We start from the raw sequence: 19,510 nt of genomic DNA on the forward strand, positions 1-19,510 counted from the left end.
GGACTAACAAAGCAGGAGTCCTGCAGGCCAAGGCCTGTGTGATACTCACTACAGATCAAGGCGACAGCCATGCGCAGCAGCTTGAACTGGCACTTCATCCCGGACCAGTTCTGGAAGAGAGACAAGGAAAACAAAGTGGTGCTGCATCCAAACCTGGCTATTACACTCGGATCTATTCTCTCCACCCACCACTCCACACACAGATCTGTCAGTCCCAGAGGCCATGGCCATACAGGATATATGAAATTCTGCAGCTCAGACCTTTAGCTGAGCATACAGAAATAATAAAGACCTCAGTAAAAGTATAACAAGGAAACAGTGCCATAAGAAAGCCTGGATTCAGCCACCTCTCTCTTCAGACTTGGTCATTAATCAATATAGTGGAAGAAGAATCTCTGAATGATAATCAGAAATCACAGGAGAAATATTTAAATTCCTCCTTTCTCATTTGCACAACATTTTCAAGCAGAAAAAGAGATCAAATTTTGAGGAACTCAGAAGTATGACTGCACAATTATTATTATTCAGTGACTAAATGAAATTTTTCCCATTGAAAGCAGTCTGAGATCCCAAGATAGTCAGGTCTCTTGTGAAAACCTCCCTGTTCATCACGCTGAAGAAATAATAATTTAAAAAAATGCTTGTAAACTCTTCAGCCTAACTTTAATGGCACCCAGTGACTTTTCTGCCTGCTGAAGAAATATTTTGCAATATGTATTACATATATTCAAGGTTGATGTGGGATCTGTCTGTAAATCACTTCTGGGGCTGCAAAAATGCAATCTCTACAAAATAAGTAACTCGTTTTCTCTCTCTCCACAGAGAAATCTAACCCAGTCAGAAAGCTCTGAGCTCATGCTGATTAATACTGTGCTGCTTCCTTCAGCTTTCATTTCCATGTAGCTGCTTTGAATTCCTCCCCTCACTCTTTTCCTTGGGGTGACATGCTTTATTGCCTCCCCCTGTTGGTTATTTTGTGTATTTAATTCCAGTAATATTTCTTTTCACAAGCAGGAATGTTCCTATTTCCTTTCACTGTCAGGAGGCTCAGGGGAACAGTGGCTTCAAGAGACCCTCTCTGGACCAGCTCCTCCTCTCCCAGCACCCAAAGCACTTGTGCCAGGCTGTGCTTTGCCAGCAAACAGCCACAGTGTCCTTCAGCATCACATCTAGACAAGAAGTGAGCAAAGACAGAGCAGAGGGGGAAAGAAAAGCAAAAAAAAAACCCTCCACCAGAACTGGAAAGGCAACAAAAGCAATTTCAGATGATAAGAGAGGCAGTGGATAATGGGGAAATATAGATGCTAAGGTTGCAATTGCTAAATAAATTTGGAGGAGGCCAATGAGCAGTGAAATCACAGACCACTTTGTGATGTTTGAAGAAGTCTGGGAAGGTAACTGCTGAAGACTTTCCACACACCTCTGGCAGAGCCTCTTCCTCTAAAGCAACCTTTGTTCCTATGAATTGTAGTGTTAAAACCCCTGTGTCTGCATTCCCACCCTGGGAGGCAGAGGAAGCTCCCTCCTGCTTCTGTTGGCACCGTGGCAGGGAGCACAAATCATACTAAAAATAGCTGTATCTAAGGAGGCAATTCCCCAGTAGAAACCCTGTGGTACAGAGTAGCCCCTCTCCTCCACTCCCTGCCTCTGCCAGGCCTCAAGTGTCCCAATTTGGAAACCAGCCCCAGCTCATTCATGCTCTGAAAAGCTTGATAATGGCAAAGGAGACCAATTCTGCTCAGGAAATCACTCATTTCCCTGCTTCCAGCTGCTCCAAAGCCTGTCTGGAGCAGCACCATTGTGGGGCACAGCTGGAGCCTGCTGACTGCACTGCACACAAGCTTTAAGTACAAGGTTTTCTTTTAGGCTCGACTCCAGGACCACCACACACTCACATGTTTGCCAGCACCCATCCAACAGACCTTCTTTCTCTGCTGCAGCCAAACCATGTTATCTTCCCACTCAGAGCCAGGGGAGAAGGATTATCATCATTTTTATGGTTATTCTGCTCTGGCACTGCTGGCACAGGACAGATATGCACCCCTGTGGCACCACACACAGTTCTCTCTCAGCGAAGCCCTTTTTGCCAGTGTCAGCTGAGGAGACCCCCAGGCAGATGTGCTGGGCTCTGCCACCACCCAGGGAGGGCTGGGGTGAAGCTCCTGCTTCCAGTTTTAGAGGAATGATGCTGCTGCTGTTTACTGACCTTTGTGAAGTATTTCATTAGGTGAAACAGCCAAAAGAGGCATCACTAGATCACCCAGGGTTCAGCTCCAGTCTGGGTTTTACAAATGGAGATAAGGGACATTCTGCACACGAGTCCACTGAGCACTAAATTTCATTAGATACCCAGTAAAATTACACAGCCCATGCAGACAGAAACACGTCTGCACCTTCTGCAGAGCCAGGCAGCTCCTTCTCCTCAAACACTTGGCAGCCCTTGCAAGGATAGCTGATAGCCTGGAGAACACTGATAAGTCTTGGATTACCAGCACCTTTGGCTTCTCCTGGTGAGCTGCCAATCATCAGGGGACCGAGCCACCAGCCCCAGTGTCACATTCCCAATGCAGGAGCACACCACTGAGACAAGACTTAACTCTGAATGACCAACAGCTGAGCCAGGCCTTATTTCCAAGCCCTTTGGGCCACCTGGCTCACTTTGGAGAGGTCAGACAGTCCTTCTGGTACTCACCATCACTATATTGGCCAAGTGAGCGGAGACAAGAGCATACACACCTCCAGAGGAGCCCACCACCGGCGCCCTCATGTCAGCCACTGACACTGCCAGGGACCCTGCAGAAAGAACAAGGGTTTGGGACAACTGCCAGCCAAAAAAACACACCCTCTCCTCCCCCACATCCCTGCTACTGCCTGGTTGTGCTAATTGCTGCAGGTCAGTAATACAGAAAGAGAAAGAGGGGGGAATCGATTGGCTTGTGGAGCCAACCCAGTCCTGTAGAACTGCCAAGACAGTGAGTGATTGATTCCTCTGCACCTACTTTAAAAGCAGCCAAGCAAGGCAGCAAAGTATCTTTAGACCTGTGCTACAAAAAGGCATTTATACCCTGATTGAAATAACAAGGAAGCAGGAGGCAGACAAATGTCTGTGTCCTGTTTCTCACCTGAAGATAAAATAGAAGGAGCTCCCATGTTGGCAAGACAAATATTTGCATGGGGAGAAGGAACTCTGGACTTGTAACTTAGCATAGGCGTCTGATCAAAGCACAGCTTGTTACTTGTAAAACTTCAGAGTAAAACCAGCTAAAAATATCCTGGATGGGGGCAGGAGACACATGACAGCAAAGTGACAGGTCAATCACATAAAGGCACCACTGGTAACAGTGCACCCAAACACAGACGCTGCTTCTCCTTATCCCAGCTGGAGGCTTGGATCTGCTCAAAGCTCCTTTCATTGCCAAATTTGAGAGTAATTTCAGAGAGACAAAGGCAGATTTGGTGTCACAAGACAGGGATAATGAAGATCTTTTTGATGAGCAGGAACAGGAAAAAGACACTCTGGTAAATCTTGAGAGAGTCCTCAGTAGTACATAATCTAACGAACTTCTGTGCTGATTGCTCAGCTGATTCTGGGTCAAGAAAGTGCTGAGGTTCCACCAGGCAACTGTGCTGACAGCTCCCTCCTTCACCATATGGCCCTGAGACTCCTCAGCTCCTCAACACTGCCATTAAGGAAAATGTTAATGAGGAATAAAGGAAGGAGTAATGAGAACTTGCAGTTAAGTCCTCAGACGCTGCACTGAGACTCAATTTCAGCTTCAACGTGTCTTCTTAGTCATGTCAGGCAGATGAGAAAAAGCCATAAAATTGTGGCCCATGTCTACATTTTACTGTTTATTCCTGACTGTTTAGGAGCTGACTTATCCTTATATTGTCACATCCTCATCATGAGTATATCTACTTCTCTCTCTCCTGGCACATATCAAAGAATTAAGCACATTTCACAACTGGCTAACAACTCCAATGGGTATCAAGGGATGCTTTTCTGCCTGGCACTGTCTGGTCTCATTTGTAGTTCCATTCTGCAGCAAGAAAGGAAGTTTTCCCTTTCCATTTGGCACTTTCTTCTAGAATTTATAGGTCATAAGGTGGGAAAGGCAAGCCCATGGCCTCAGGAAGGTGAGAGGCAGCTGGAAACTCCCAGTGCTCCTCCGGGCTCAACTGCAGCAGGTTCAGTGTTCCCCTGCCTCCCTCACCTGGCACAGGTGAGTGTATTTACACACACCAGTGAATCTCCAGGCTTTGGTGGATGTATCTATGCAGAAAAGCTGGGAAGTTGCAAATTGGGAACCACTTCAGTGATTGCTTTTTAAAATCACAGTCCAGGGACAGTGGAGCTGGTCTGCTAATTCCTTTCTCTGCATTAAATAGTGTGGTGTTTGTACTGGGCCTCGTCCTGTGTCCTAGTCCAATTACTCTTTCCACAGTCTCTCTCCTGGAATGTAGGATTTATTAGTACCCAACACAGTCCATTTTACAAAGGCTTTATCTGCTCATTATGGAAAAAAAATAATTACGTAGCTGGGAAAATACACCCAACCAAACACCATAAATCTGGAACTGAGGCAGTCAGTCATTGTCTGAGTTCCACTGTGAAGCTTCTGGTTGTTCTCACACCCTCCTCCTGTTTTAATTAGATGTTGATCTATTGTCAGCTAACTTCCATCACCTCCAAACTGCTGGAAATTCCAAACATAAATAAAAGCAATACAGCACAAGCTGAAAATCAATCAAACCCTGTGGCTTCACGATCAGATGAATTTTCCAGACTGCTGTGCACTGCTCACAACCTACAACCAAATACTTCCTGCTTACTCAGGCTGTAGAAAGCTGATAGGACAAATGGAGGCAGATCTGGCACAGGACCAGCATCACCTCCACATTCAGCAAGACCATCTAAAATAAGGCTATTTTAAAGTAGCAGGTTGTTGGTGCTTTTTTAGGAGGTCTCCTAAACGCAGAGCCTGTGGCTGGACAGAAATAGATGTCCAGCTGTACCATACTTCCCACTTCCAGCCCCCAGAAGGATTTCGATGCACAGAAGATCAGTGACTGCTCTTCTCCTGATCCCAAACGTCACAAAACATTTCTCCTACACCAAAGTCAGCACAGGCCATTTTCAGCTGCTTCTCCACCCGGGGCATCCAGAGGTGTCACCTACCTGCCACAACTCCTGCGACGTACACAAAGCTGATCCTCGCCGCTCCGTGCACCATCTCCAGGGGAACCCCGACCAGGAGCTGAAGGACAACATTGAGTCCAAGGTGTTCTATCCTGCAGCAAGGAAAAACAACAGTTTCTTCCAACTCTTTGTCTACCCTTGAGGTAGAGATATCTTGGAAAGAACAATCAAACAGCACCTGCTTCATGTAAGTAGATTGTAATGCTGGGAAAAACAATGGTTCCTGAAAAACTCAGGCCCAGAGCTGGGATGTTTCTTCCCTCCTTGCTGCTTTTATCTTTTTCACATCCACCCAGATCCTTTCAGCCAAAGACCTCATAGAATGTTTGGTTCTTAGTCAGAACTTTTTTTCTTTTTTCCTTTGTTTGAAGGAGTTAAATGACTTGTCAAAAAAAAGCAGCAAGATGGCAGCAGAGCCTGGAACAGAAGGGAGAAATTTGACCTGCTCTTCTCCTCTCCCCTCCTAATGACAGAGCCTTTCCCTGCACATCACAGTGCCATGATGGGGAGGGGGTGTTAAGTCAAGAACAAGGTGAGTCTGGAAGTTCCAAGGCAGTTGAACCATAATGCTGCTTAACAGTGTGTGCTGTTTGACTCTTTTCCTTGCCTAATTCCATGTGATCCTGGTCAGAATGGGAAGCACAGGGTGTTCTGATCTCTGGTTGGGGCCAGGTGTATTCACTGAAGCTCTCTCTTCACCTACCCTTGTTCCCAGTACTGTCCATAGCAAAACTCCTGCTGAACACTAGGGGAAGAGCTGAGAGAACTCTTGGAGAAACCCCCCTGTCCCACTGTGCAGAGCCACCCACAGCCTGGGGGCAGAGTGGGACAGCTCAGATGTGCACGTTGGGTAAAGGCTCCAGTGCAGCAGCTTTGGCCTGAGCTGAATCAATAGTTTCAAAGCAAGTTCTTTGGTGCTCTAATCAATACAACTTAACAAAACTGTCCTGCCACTTTTCAAAGCTCTAAAAAAATATTTTCCATCTGCAGGATCTTCCAGTGAGGTAAAAACAGCAGCAGACCCCTGAACAGGGTCCTCAACACCGAGGTAGTGCCTGAGATTTTGCCTGGGTTCACAGGGCTGTGACATCCCACTGGAGCCAGAGTATCCTGCTTTTTCTGTGGAGAGTACCTGAGTCTGCTCACAAAGCAGGTGGATCTAAATGACACAGTGGTACCTTAACACAGAAGGCCAACGTCTTTTGGGGGAAAAGAAAGCAAGGTAGCTAATGCTTTGATAACCTACATCCCATTTTGCACAAGAAAAGGGTGGCTCACAGGCAGCCACCAGCAGTCTTTGGTTTAAGTTGTATGCATTTCCACTGTTTTGGTCTTTTTTTCATGTTACCATAGCAATTTCCCATATACATCAGGGAAAAACACTGCTGGTGAGATGCAGTAATGACAGAACAGCCTCACAAATGAGAATTTAAAGTTGGACCGGAAAAAAACTGCTAGAAATGATACTGCAGGAAACAGTCCTTTCCTGACATCTTAATATTTTTGTTTGCATTGAATTTCTCTCCAAAGATAAATTTCTCTCCTGCACGAGACACTCAGCACTGCAATTTGTCATCATGGGAAGCTGCTGCATGGAGCTGAGTTCTTTCATTCCCTTCCTCAAGGCTTTGGAAGCCACTGGACATGGTCATACTCTGGCACTTGTTCTGGTCCTGCATGTTCACAGAACTCAGGAATTGGATTAGGAACAACCAGCAAAGGTCAGACTGAGATCACAGAGAAGAGTCAAAGCATCCCAGTGCCCTTTCCCAGAGGGGAGGGCAGAAGCCTTGGCTGGCACACAACATCATGAGGTGCCACCTGACATTCTCACACAAAGCCCTGGGCCTGATTTTTCAAAGGAAGCTTTTGTAAGAGCTCAGCAAAGTTTATCCTGGACTCTAAAGGGACTGCTCTGATTCACAGCTGTTCTTAAAAGACTTCCCAGGAGCAATCCCATTCACTTCTCTTCCCCATCATGATAAGAGCTTTGAAGGCTACACAGTCAATAAGAACCCATAAAATATAATTACCCTTTGCCAGTGCTGAATGTGTCATTCTTGAAATGACAATTTCATTGATTTATTAAAGACTTTCTCCTTCCCTGGGACCAAACAAATGGGACTGAGCATCAATGCAAGTCATTAGTTATGGCAGTGATACAAATGTGTGGGCTTCAGATAATCAACGTCTGCTTTTCATGAAAGCAGAAGGGCAGAATTTACAACTTTGCCTTTTCAGCCTTGGACAAAGCTGCCTCCACCAGGACCAACACACAGCCTGTACATTTTTGGAATCTTTCTAGAGGCACAGCCAGCCAAGCCTTAGCAACTGCTGCCTTCCCCAACACCTTCTGGCTGCCACTGGCTCTTCAAAAAAAGACCCAGTGCACTAAATTAAGGAGCAGTCCACATTTCCATTTAAAAGTCTCAGCTGGAAGCAGGATAACAATGGACCCATGGCATTGTGTTATCCTCCCGTTTGAAAACGAGAGGAGAATGATGGGCATCCACTAAAAACATTATTACCTTTCCAAGATTTATTGTTTTTCCTCCCGAGAAAGGAGCTTCACACACAGAAGTCAGCAATAAAGGAACATTTAGCTTAACTCCACACACTGCAGATAAATCACAGGGTTTATTGCTCCAGGGGGACTCTCCATTGTTTTTCAGGCTGTGTAGCTAAAGGATTTGGAATCCATCAGAAAAGGAGTCCTCTGCTCAACACCTTCCCCACTGCTCCACTCTAGGCCAGCCACAGGGGTGACATAAACCTGGGAGTGTGTGACATAAACCTGGGAGTGTGAGCAATGCCAGAGTCCTGCCTGCTCCAGGGAAGGGTCACCTGGCACAGCTTAGGGAAGCAGGACACAAAACCTGTCCCTGTGCAGGTGCTTCTCTGCAAACAGATCCCAAAGCAACCTGTGGTCATGTGAGTGATGCAGTGAAACACCACCAGCAGCAGCAGAAAGCCCAAATACAAATCAACATTAGCTAAAATCAAGTGTTCCTTCCTTTTCCAAGCCCAGTTTTCCCCCTATCCTCAGCAATGGAAATTCCCACTTCTCACGTTACAAAACCAGCCCCGTGTCTAAGCCCAGCAGCCTCCTCTTGCACATTGAAACCTGTGTCCAGTGGATTCCTTGGAGGGACTCAACACACAGAGTACAGATTTTGCCACGTTCAGAAGCTTCTTCTAAAAACTTTTTCCTACTCTGGAGTGGAGTCTGTTATGTCCTGTGATTTTTATCCAGAGATCTGGGGCACATTTTGTGCTTCAGGGCAATTACACCCCAAGGCAGTTATTCCATGGCAGAGAAGAGACATCGGCATATCTTCCATCAGAAACATGGAAAAAGAAAAAGATCAGCTTGATCTTTCATAGAAGAACATTGACTGATGGGAAAGGCTTTCTATTTAAGAACAAAGGGTCCTTATGCAGTTTCAAACTCTAAACTACTGCTGAAAGGCTTGTTGCTGTAATTTTTTCAATGACAGAATTAAAGAAAATTGCAATTATCTGCCAGGAATGTGTGAAGATAATGATCTGAGAAACTGCTCTGAGGGGGTAGAGTGTTTTGTACAGGGATGAACTTTCCTGTGGCACTCACTCATCACCATGGCATCAGAAACATCACACAGCTAAGTCTGTTGGAATTTTGGGAGGGCTAGAAGAGAGTTAGGATCCCATGCCTTGTATTCTTTTCCCAAGTCTGCTGCATATGAATGTAGGAGGATTCATTCTACTGTGCACCTTTTGCATTTTGCATGAGATGGACCTTTCTCTGTCCATGTGGTCAGTGGATTGGCAGCTCTTTGGGAACACTGGTGTTTGTACAGTGTGGACCAACTGGGAGCTCAGTCTTGGCTTCCAGGCATTACCTCAGTCCCTGCAGGAGGGACATTCCTGAGTGATGACATATCACAGGCACATCTAAGTGACTTTTCCAACCCCAGCTAGGCAGTCTAGCAAGAACATATCCTTGGAGTCTTTAAATACCAGTCCAGCATCCTTGCAGACTTGTCCTACCACCTGCACAGCTCCTTTAGGGGGACACTGGGCTTGGACCTGGTGAGTTTTGGGAAGCGTACAGCAAGATGGTGCCAGCACTGCTGGGGAGAAGAGCGACATCTCTGAAGTTCCTCGTGTTGCCTTCTCCCTTCAGAGAGCTGCAAAGGGTTGCCCCCCATGGCTCAACACTCCACAACAGCTCCAGATTTTTACACACAATTTAGAATTGATTTTTAAAAATTTATTTCTGAGCTGAATCTGTCACTTCCTCCTCCTCCTCCTCCCTCTCTCTGGGGAACCTGGCCTGTGGGGAATCTCCAGTTTGTCAGTACTCACCCTGCATGCATGAATATGTAGGTTAGGTACCTCCAAGCCTGAGCACGGAGCTGGGGATGGTACAGCAGTGCATTCTTCAGGTACAAGGGGTGGCTGACTTGCAGCACAAATCTGTCTAATACCACTCCATTGTAAAGAAAAAAGGCAACCTAGAAGAGCAGAGAGATTCCTTGGTGAGCAAATGCCTTTTCTCACTGAAAAGCACTTTGTAGCTCAAAATCATTGAGAAATAAGTTGCATATGCAATAATTTTTCTCTCATTTGACAGCACCATATAGCACAAAAGTTCCTCGTTTTGAGGAACCTGCAACACATTGAGGTAACTCTATATATGGCCTTCTGTAACACACCAGCCACTGAGTCAGGAACTCAGCACCCTGCTGATCAGGCCCACGTTATATCCTCCTCTCTCCAGCACATTACTCAGCAGCTGTGCTGAGATCTCATCTGGGCAACGGATGAACAGGTCAGAATATTTAACCCAGTTTCTCTCCCCTCCTCTTTCTCTCCGTTCACAGAGCAGAGGCAGCCATACAAAAATTTGTCTTCCAATTCCATTATTGAAATACCAGTTTCCTTAGAACTGTCCAGTTTTCACTCCTCAGAAAGTTTTGCTGTAGTTTCCCAAGTTCTGTCATACACAAATTGTTTCAGTGACAGGATCACAGTTCTCCTTACACACACCCCGACAGGGAACCGAAGTGGCCACGAGCTTCATGTTTGTCCTTGCCTGGATCTAAACGAGTCCCACTCTGACCCTTGTTTGTGCCCCAGCAGAGCCTTTGGCAGCGTGGGGAGGGTTCCCAGAGGTTTTTGGGGTACTTGCCTCCACAATAGTGATGGTGATCATGAACCAGGGCGGGGGGCAGCAGGTGTAGCTGTCGTAGTACCACTTGCGGTCGATCTCCCGCGGCAGAGTCTCGTAGGCCACGTGCCGGATCAGCCTCTGCGAGAGGCTCAGCCCCGTCTCCTCCAGCAGGGCCTTGCTGCACAGCCTCCTGTTCCCCTGCAGGATGGCCTGGCGGAAGCTGTTCGACCTCTTGTTGCTCATCTGGGTCAAAAAGAAAAGGAAGAAGCCATGAGGGCAAAGCAAGGCCTGGCACAACCATCCTGGGAGAACAGCGCCGGTTTGGCAGCAGAGAGACCCCACCAGGGTCTTTAGGAACTGAGCCTCAGGATGATCCTGGGTGATCAGTGGGCTGCAAGGAAAACCAGTACCAGGGGCTGCCATGATGATGCCAATAAATGAGGTCAGGGCACAACAGAGGCTGTTGATGCACCTAGCTGAGCTCCCTGGCCTGTTCTCCAGCCTTCACCATCAGTTATCACAATCCACATTCCTGTGTCTTCCATCCCTGCTCAATCTCACTTCCCTGCACTTGTCATCTCTTGGGGCAGAAAGTTTCTCTAGTGTAGCAGCAGGTACATTCACAGCACCTCTAACTCTTGTGGCAGAAGTTGGCTCTGGGCAAAGGAAATCATCTCTTTGTGTAGAACAAAACTGCACAAGCAACAGCAACAAAACAACAAATTAATCCTGTGTACAGGCTGTCTTAGCTCCTCTAAGCCTGGAAGTCTTTACAAGGCTTCTCTTAAAAGTCATCCTCAGAGGGGGCAGGTTCTGAGATGGAGCAGGCTCACAGCTAATTGGTATATACATTATCATCTTACATGCATAGATTTAGCTGCCTATCTTTTTGAGCACACACTTTCCCAATTTGGATGCATAATTAAAGCAACTGCATTTGCAAATTAGGCAGATGGAATTTTATGCCGAGCCTGCTGGGGGCGGGGGAACAAACCAGGTCTGAAAGAGCTTGCTCCAAGATTTGGATAATTGCTAATTAGCCCTGATGTCAAACAAACCTCCTGCATTAGAGTCACTGTCTGTACTGGTTGAATCTTTGGCAGGAAGTTCCAAAGCCTCACTGTGCACACAGACCTCTGCAGAGGGACCTTTTACAGTAAACAGGCAGCAAAGCAAACATGACAGCCTGGTCCTTCTTCTGAGAGAACTGCTAAATGCTCTCAGCAGCATCTCCAGCCTCCCAGAACTGAAGAAGAGATGACACTCACACCACTGCCTCCCAGTTGTCTTGGATCACGCTGGTTCCAGCTGATATCCCAAAGCCAGCAAAGCCCAGTGCCCAGTCAGATGGGGAATTGCTCCAAGCTGGACCAAGCTGCTTAAAACACAGTAATCACTGCAGGGAACCACCTCCTGTTAATCACTGAAGAAAGGCCAGGGGCCATCTGAGGTGATGGCACTGCACCCACTCTCCCAGCAGCTTCCCATCCCTCCTCAGCTTCAGTTTGCAGCCTGTCCCTCCCATAGGAACACTGACAGGGAACTGATGTTCTTAATTTTTAAAAAACTTGGGAAAAATTTGTTGTTGTTGCTGTTCTCTTTGAGTTCTTTCAGTGAGAAGATGGTTTACCCTAATGACTCTCTCCTTTTTGGTATGTCTCCTTTTCTCTCTCTTTCCTTTGCTCATTGAGAAAACAGTTATAAAACAACATTTCTGGCAAAAGAAGCAGAAGAGGTAAAGAAGGAAAAAAAAAATGTCCACAAAGATCTTTCTTCCAGTCTTCTCAAGTCTATCACCCAAAAGCTTTTACTTAAAACTGGGGAAGACAACAGCCAAGGCACTGCAAATTCATCAGCATGGTGTTTCTGAAGGTGTTCCTCAACATACTAAAAACAAATCAGGAGGGAAAGGTCTTCTTAGCTTTAAGAGCAAAATATTGCAGGATCGCTGTGGAAGTCACACCTTAGGTGAACAAAGCCTCTGGCTCCCCTGGGGAGGTGGGGAATCTGGACCTCCCAACACTCAGTGATTTGCCCAAGGCTGTAAACTGGAGTTAGAATCCAAGTTGCACAATTTATCTGATCACTAGGCTGTACTGCTTTCAAGCCCTTCTGTTCAGCACAAAGCTCTGCCTTCCTCCTTCCAGAGAGGAAAACAAACCACAGGACCTTCCACACCCCACATAGAAGCTGACATGAGAGCTGACTGCCAGGGCCAGGGCTCAAGGAAGCACCACAGTCCTGGCCCTACTCACAGAACCCCATCCCTTGGTACCAAATGAGGAGGAGATGGGCATGAGGAGAGACAAGAGGATTAAGTCACTACTGCTGCTCTCACCAGCTCTTAATCAGAAGCCTGTTTTGTTCCTCAGACTGACTTTGGAAGACTCAAGTCTTCCTAAACGGAGTCTCGCATATGGTCACAATTTGCTGACTTGATTTTGGAATTACATAATATTGGTATTTATGAGCCAAGTACTTAATCATCAGCTGAAAGAACACTGGGCCCATTGTTGGCCTGCACATTACTGCAGCTCCAGAAGCCCATGGCAGCCCACCCCACTTCTCTTCATGCAACTGGTCTGTGACTTCTGTAGTGAGTGTGATGATAAAGCTGCAAGCAGATGGGCACAGCAAATTGTGTGTGGAGAGCGAAGGTAGAAGTGAGGAAACAACACATTCCCTCAGTCCTTCAGGCCTGCAAAATGTTATCATGCAGAGAGAAAGAAACTTCCCTTGCAGAACAGCCAAGCCAACCTGACTGGTACCCATATCCAAACAAAGCCAGGCTTAGTGCTCCAGCTCCACTCAAAGGCTGGGTGTGGTACCTCTGTCCAAAAGGAAAATATTTTCCTACATAGACCCAAATCTGTCTTCAACACTGAAAACATCAAAACTTAGGATGAGTCCTCACTGTCTAATGTGGGACAGTGCCAAACTTTGGGAAGGTGCAAAGCCTGGAACGGGGCTGGGCTAATCTGCAGCCTGCAATGGGAGCTGTCCACTCCCTCTGGCAGCCCAGCTCCTCTGTGTTCCTCGGCCACCTGTACTGCTGTGGCTCCCTCAGATAATCATGCAGCATTTCCCCCATCTCCAGTTTCACAGCTTGTGTGGGGCACAGGACCCTTTTATGGCTTTCTTCAGCCTCCCTCAGGAGGTTTTGAAAAACCTGGATTTCTGCCCGTTACGTATTGCACCTCTGAGGCTGGTCTGGAGCTATTTTTAAACACACCCAGCTCTGTGACAGGCCTTGCATTCAGCTCTGATCCTCCAAGACACAGAACACTAAATCAGAAGTTAGCACAAGCTTTTTAAAAGCCTCTGCCAGCTCCAGTTTTATAATCCACTTTACTTACAAATTCAACCTCTCCAATCAATTTTGCTTTCAAGATTCACATTTATTTCCTTCCCTCACTCCTCACTTCTACAAAATGCTAATGTGGGCAGAGCTGGCTTTTCCCAAAGCTCGTAGCTCAGCATCAAGTTCATCTGTCACAGATGTTCACATCCTCTGAGTCAACCTGGTGGCACTTTCCCAAACAGTATCAACTGGGAAAAAAGCAAATACCAACATCCTGATTTGGTCTGACCAAGCAGTGGTTACTCAAAAAAAAAGAGGCAGAAGAGACCAAATAAATTATCCTGGTCATTGCAGGGGTCTTCCCTGCTCAAGGTTTTGCCTGTTAAATGTGCCAGGCTTAGACCTCCCAGCACTCCCAACAGAAAAGGCAAACCACTTTCAGATTCCAAAGTTATTTGCTTGCAGGACAAGACCAACATTGGGCTTCAAATACGTTGTGTCAGAACACAGCAAGTTTGAAACTTCAAATCCCCAATGCCTGTTCCACTTTCCATGGGTGCTGGGAAAAATTCCACAACTGAAATTAATCCAGATGAATTTTCTGAAGCAATTTTTTAAAAAAACCCATATCTTTATAACATTTCCCACTCATGTGTGTATTTTAGACATGCACACAATTAAAACTACCATTTAAGCTGACATTGCACTTCTCTGGTTTCAAATGTATGTGACTGAAAACAGGTATGGAAATTTCTATGCTAAGTTTCACTTTAATTGCCAATAAGTTTGCCAAGTTTGTCAGACTAGTTTACTTGGAAGAAAGTCCTCTCTTCTGCTGCTGCTTTTAGCCAGTATCTAATGGACTTAAGTTTAATTGTCCTTGAATGGAGAGCATTTTAAAATATCTTTCTGTGCTGCATTACAGAGTCTTACAAGTCCATGGAAGGGTTAAAACTACAGTGGGAATTCATTATTCTGCTGTTTTTTTCCTTTAGGATGAGACACGATAAATTCCTATAGACTGATGAAGCTGTAAAGGGCCAGTCAAAGCCTCCAGCTTGTTTCCCACTTACAACATTCCAGGATCCACTTTGGACTCATCGCTTTTGTTTGTGGACTGCAACACAATCCCAAAGTATTTTATCCCCTCAGCCAGTCCTGCTCTTCTCTTCAAACACCTTCACAGATCCCCAGGACAAGAGAGTTGGCATTTAAACCTTCACCTTTGTATTTCTACTGCATCCACGAGCACAGACCATGAGACTCTGGGAAGCCACTTCATCTCCTTCACCCCCAGATTTTATCTTGTTTTTAAGATTCCAGCAATATTTTGACACAGAAATGCCCATTTGAATGTCCTGCTCAGCAGCCTGTAGCACAAGACACCCTTCCACTAACACCTAATCATGTTCCAGCCTCTTCCATGAAGTAAGAAACTCCTGCAAAGATCCTCCTCTCACCTTCTCTGGTGGCCAACAGACCTGCCCATCTGTCACTCATGAGGGGGAAGAGCAGAGGCTGCAGATTCCTTGCTGCCCTCTCCAGTTTTATTTCTTCACTTGAAGAGGCAGGATTTGCAGCCTGGCAGCACACTGAGCAAGTCAGAGGGAGTCACAAAAACTAAGAGAAATCTTTCTCTGAAGGGTAGAGTGTGCTGCCACCAGAACAGTTTGGATTAGGGTGACCTGAGTATTGTTACACAGTGCAACAAAAATGAGTGCTGATCACCGAAAATGAGGTAGAATCAGCCTGTCCCTAGGACCCAGCAAGGCCAGGGAAAGCAAAGTGGGTGGTAACACTTGATCTGGAAAACAAAGGCTGTACATTTAATTAGCTAATACATTTTGTGCATTACTGAGGTGCTACATCAGCTTCAAGTTACTACAAAGCTACAGCTCCACATTTCTGTTGGAAGCAGCGGTGTTTTCTTTTTCCCAAGTCACATGAACTCTGTCTCAGAGCTTACTGCTGACTTCTTTAGCTCCATTCCAGTTCACAGGGTGTTCCGTGGAGTAGTCCAGGAGTGCCAACAGCAACTGCTGTTCAGCAAGGATCCAGCAAATAACATCTCAGCTGTAATTCCCTCCTGGCTTGTCTCCTCTCTAGAAGCAGCAAAGTTGGTTAAACACCTTGGTCCATTGTCTCCTCCTGTGGCCTGTGATGCTCACAGCCAGAATGTTCTCTGTGCATTTTTAGTGCCTCTCCCCATGTAGAAAAGCCACCAGACAGCAGAGAGGCACGAGATGCCCCCACTTGGACAGGAAACACTTTGTTATTCTGCACTGTCTCAGACACAGGATAAGAAGCCCCATCTGAAGCTGCTTTGTGCTGTTCTTGCAAGTCCCAGTGCAGAAACAGAAATGGGTATGATTGCAGCATTGTGTTTTACAACTACATGAGATGAATTTCATACATACAGAGGAGCAGGAATTTCCAATGAGTTATCTGATTTTTTTCAGGCTTTTCTGTTTGCAGATCACACCAGGAGCCTTCAGCTTCCCTGAATTTATTCATTACTCAATTTATTTCCAGAGTGATTTCCAGGGTCTATTCTCATACTGCAAAACACTCCATTTCCGAGATTTAAGGTGTTTGTCTGAGCTGAGAGCAGGCACACGTGTGGACGTCCTTATTAAGGTCAGGAGTCCTATAATAACATTTTTGGTGCATCTAGAAGTTCACAAAGCATTTTGACATCAGAGGAAAACAGAGCTTTGCTCAATAACAGTCCTTTAGCTGGGGATCACAGTGTTTGAGGGAGCAGACAGAGTTCTTGGTGTTCATGACGATGCTGCAGAAAAGGAGAACCACATACACAGCTGTGCTTGTAAAACCTCTGCATTTAGTAAAATCAGCAGCCTTTCCTCACAGCCAGCACCATCAATCTGGGGAGCAGGTCAATTCTTGCTAAGCTACTGATATAGACAAATTAACTTGAGCAAAAAGCAGAGGTGGCTGATGATCATCAAGCACAAACATGCACCTAAACACCACCATACAGAGTTTCCAGGACTGACAGCTGTGAAGTGAAGGAAATCCCTAATTACACAGGGATTCTGGGTCAACTGTGCTGTTGCTTTCCATCAAGAAGTTCGAAAGGCAGGGAAAAGAGAAGGAGCCCTAAAAAAGTTTGGATGTTGGGAATCAATAGAAAGTAGAGGAGAAGTGAGGTGTCATTTGTAAGTAGTTTAATGTTCTGGCATTTGCATTGCTTATTGATTGGAAAGTGCAAAAAAATGCAGACAAGGATGGAGGGGCTGATGACAGGAAAATCAATGGCTTCTTTACAGGAGTCATTCAATAGCAGTGAAGGAAATTTGCCATTTTGCAGAAATCCATCAGGTGGGTGTGAGCTGGCAGGATCCCCTATTCCCAAAGGAGCAGGATGTATAAGCATTTCACTCCCACCTGCCTCGTGCTGCTCCCGAGCCCAGCGGAGCAAGGAGAGAGGAAAAGGCCCAGTTCTGCTCCTGAGCCAGGTGCCAGTGTGTTGGCTGGCCCTGGGCCACCATTTCTGCAAAATAAATGAGATGATACCTCATCCTGCTACCCAAGTGCAGTGCAGCCCAAGTAGTGAACGCCTGCATGGGACTTTGAATATCCCAAACTGTAGAACAAGCAGCTATTGCTCTAAATACACTGCTGAGCGCCCTGGACCACACTGTTTGTTATGCTGGAGTTGAGGAAAACCTCACACCACTGTGATCTCTTTAATAGCTGCTGCATTTCTTCTACTGTGTCCCCAGGCAAGGGGCTACCAAGACAGCCCGGTTAGATACAGCAGGTCTGGGATTGCATCACTGTCACCTTGACAATGCCCATGGCCTGACAGAGGCTGTGACCTGGATCCTTCAATGCTGGGCCATGTAATCATACTTTTCTGATTGATGTGAAGTCAGGACATACGGAAGACACTTTCTTTCTAAACCCAAAGCACATGATGAGTGACCACGACAAAGGAAGGGACCAAATCCCCACGCTGAGTGCAGCAACACACAGAGCAAATGACTATACACTCTGCATCCAGAACACATCCAGCTTTCCAGTGAGAACTTAGGGACATTAGCTTCCATTGCTCAGTGACTTTGTCTCACCCAGGTTTGTCTCACTGCTGCACTAAAGCTGCTGGGACTCAGGTGTGCAAAGGCAAAGCCCCTGACTGGCCACTGCTCAAGACATCTTGCAAACAACATTTCTAGGCCATTCTGGACATCTGACAACACATGTCTACATTTGTGTTGACTCAACAAACTGCCTTGACAAGAAAGGGAGCCATCCCTTCACTAATTGACTCATTAGTAGAGATAGAGAAGCATCCAGATCATGACTCATGCAGTCTGAGGCATCTCACCTGGGCTAAAATGAACGTGACCTAGAAACAATTCCTCCCTGCTGCTGTTGATGCCTAGAGCAGTGCAATGTGATTCCACCCAGCACGTCAACACAACGTTATCTATACATTTTTGTCTGGAAGTGGTGAAATCTCTAGATAAAACAGGAGACATCCAGACTGACAGACGTCTGCTCGCAAACAAATGGCTCCTTGTTGCACTTAACAAGTGATATTGAGAGCAAAAGCTTCTACACCAGCAGCAGACATCACTTCATGATCTTCTTACAATAGCTCCCACAGTCCCTTCCCATGCAAATTTGTTTCCCTGGAAAAATCAGCAGCAACTCAGCTCTTAGTTTAAGAGTTCAGTCACCACTGAATGTTTCAGCAAGTCCAAGCAGAATGTGGTGCAGGCACACAGCAAACACTGGTGTTGATAGAGGGAGGGAAAGAGAGAGAGAGAGTCTGTCCCTGCACAGCCCCTGTTTGCAGCAGAGGCAGGGGCTGACAGGCCCTGCCAGCCACACACTCACCAGGTTGACGAAGTCCTGGTAGCAGATCCTGCCCTCAGAGTTGCTGTCAGCCAGGGCCAGCAGCACCTCCAGCTTGTGGGGGTCCAGCTCCGAGCCGTGTCTCTGGAGGAGGGAGCGGAACTTCTCAGTGCTGATGTAGCCAGTGTTGTCAGGATCGAACTGGGATGGGAGGGGAAAGGGCCACAGTTAACCACTCCATGTTACACACACCTCCTGTGCATCCATCACCTGCTGCAGACCCCCAGGGGCTGCTCCAGGCTTTGGTGACACTGCCCTGCAGAGAGGGGTGAGCACAGGCACCATCGTCCACACCACCATCCCATCCCATCTCCACCCAAGCTTCAGCTACGTCCACTCCCTTCACCTTCCTTCCCTCTGCATCATCATTTCTCCTGTCTGTTTTTTACATCCCTCTCTATCTGGACCACCAAGCAAAGCAGAGATGCAGTCTGTGAGATAAAACATACTGAAAATGGTTTTACTCCTCTATTTCCTAACACAATTGCACCACATGAATATGCCACCCCTCCTCAAGCCCTTTTTGTGCTCAGTGTTTTCGACAGTCACCTTTGCAGATCACCTCTACAGAAGCCATCACAATGGCAAGTGCTTTCACTGCTGAAGAGCTATTTTAAGATGTTTTGGAGGGAAAGTCTTTGGACAGGGAGCAAAGCAGGTGAGCATTATGTCAAACTAAAAATGACAAGGCAGCCACATGCCATTTTGAGAATGTAAACCAGAGTCATTAGAAGGAAAGTCCCAGGTGAGGTCTGGAGGGACTCCCACTCTGACCAAAAACATCACTGTTTTCCCTTAGACTAAGTGGTTAATCTCCTAAAAATGCCACTGACTGAAGGGAGACACCTTTACAAGGCTGTCCAAACTGAGGGCTGTTCCAGCAGCCTCTGGCCATGCTGAGCTCCCCAGGGCCCCCTGTGAGAGGCTGCCGGCTCGCAGGGCACAGCCATGGCAAAGCCAGTGCTGGCAC

The 19,510-nt window shown here is 46.6% G+C and overlaps 1 protein-coding gene across 6 annotated transcripts in view; it reads right to left on the minus strand.

Moving 5' to 3' along the window:
* Positions 1-19,510, minus strand: part of RHBDL3 (rhomboid like 3) — a 63,163-nt gene that overhangs the window by 6,041 nt on the left and 37,612 nt on the right. For all 6 annotated transcript variants that reach the window (XM_027749618.2, XM_039390261.1, XM_027749615.2 and 3 more), the window contains 6 exons: positions 18,523-18,681; positions 10,374-10,598; positions 9,548-9,696; positions 5,180-5,292; positions 2,693-2,793; positions 50-110 (listed from right to left, as the gene is read on the minus strand). In XM_027749618.2, coding sequence (XP_027605419.1) covers positions 50-110; positions 2,693-2,793; positions 5,180-5,292; positions 9,548-9,696; positions 10,374-10,598 — 649 coding nt within the window. In that variant the 5' untranslated portion in view covers positions 18,523-18,681. The remainder of the gene's footprint in view (positions 1-49; positions 111-2,692; positions 2,794-5,179; positions 5,293-9,547; positions 9,697-10,373; positions 10,599-18,522; positions 18,682-19,510) is intronic.

Source organism: Pipra filicauda, unplaced genomic scaffold (genome assembly GCF_003945595.2).
Source record: "Pipra filicauda isolate LSUMZ 115617 unplaced genomic scaffold, ASM394559v2 scaffold80_size11013439_pilon, whole genome shotgun sequence".
Classification (NCBI taxonomy): Eukaryota; Metazoa; Chordata; class Aves; order Passeriformes; family Pipridae; genus Pipra; species Pipra filicauda.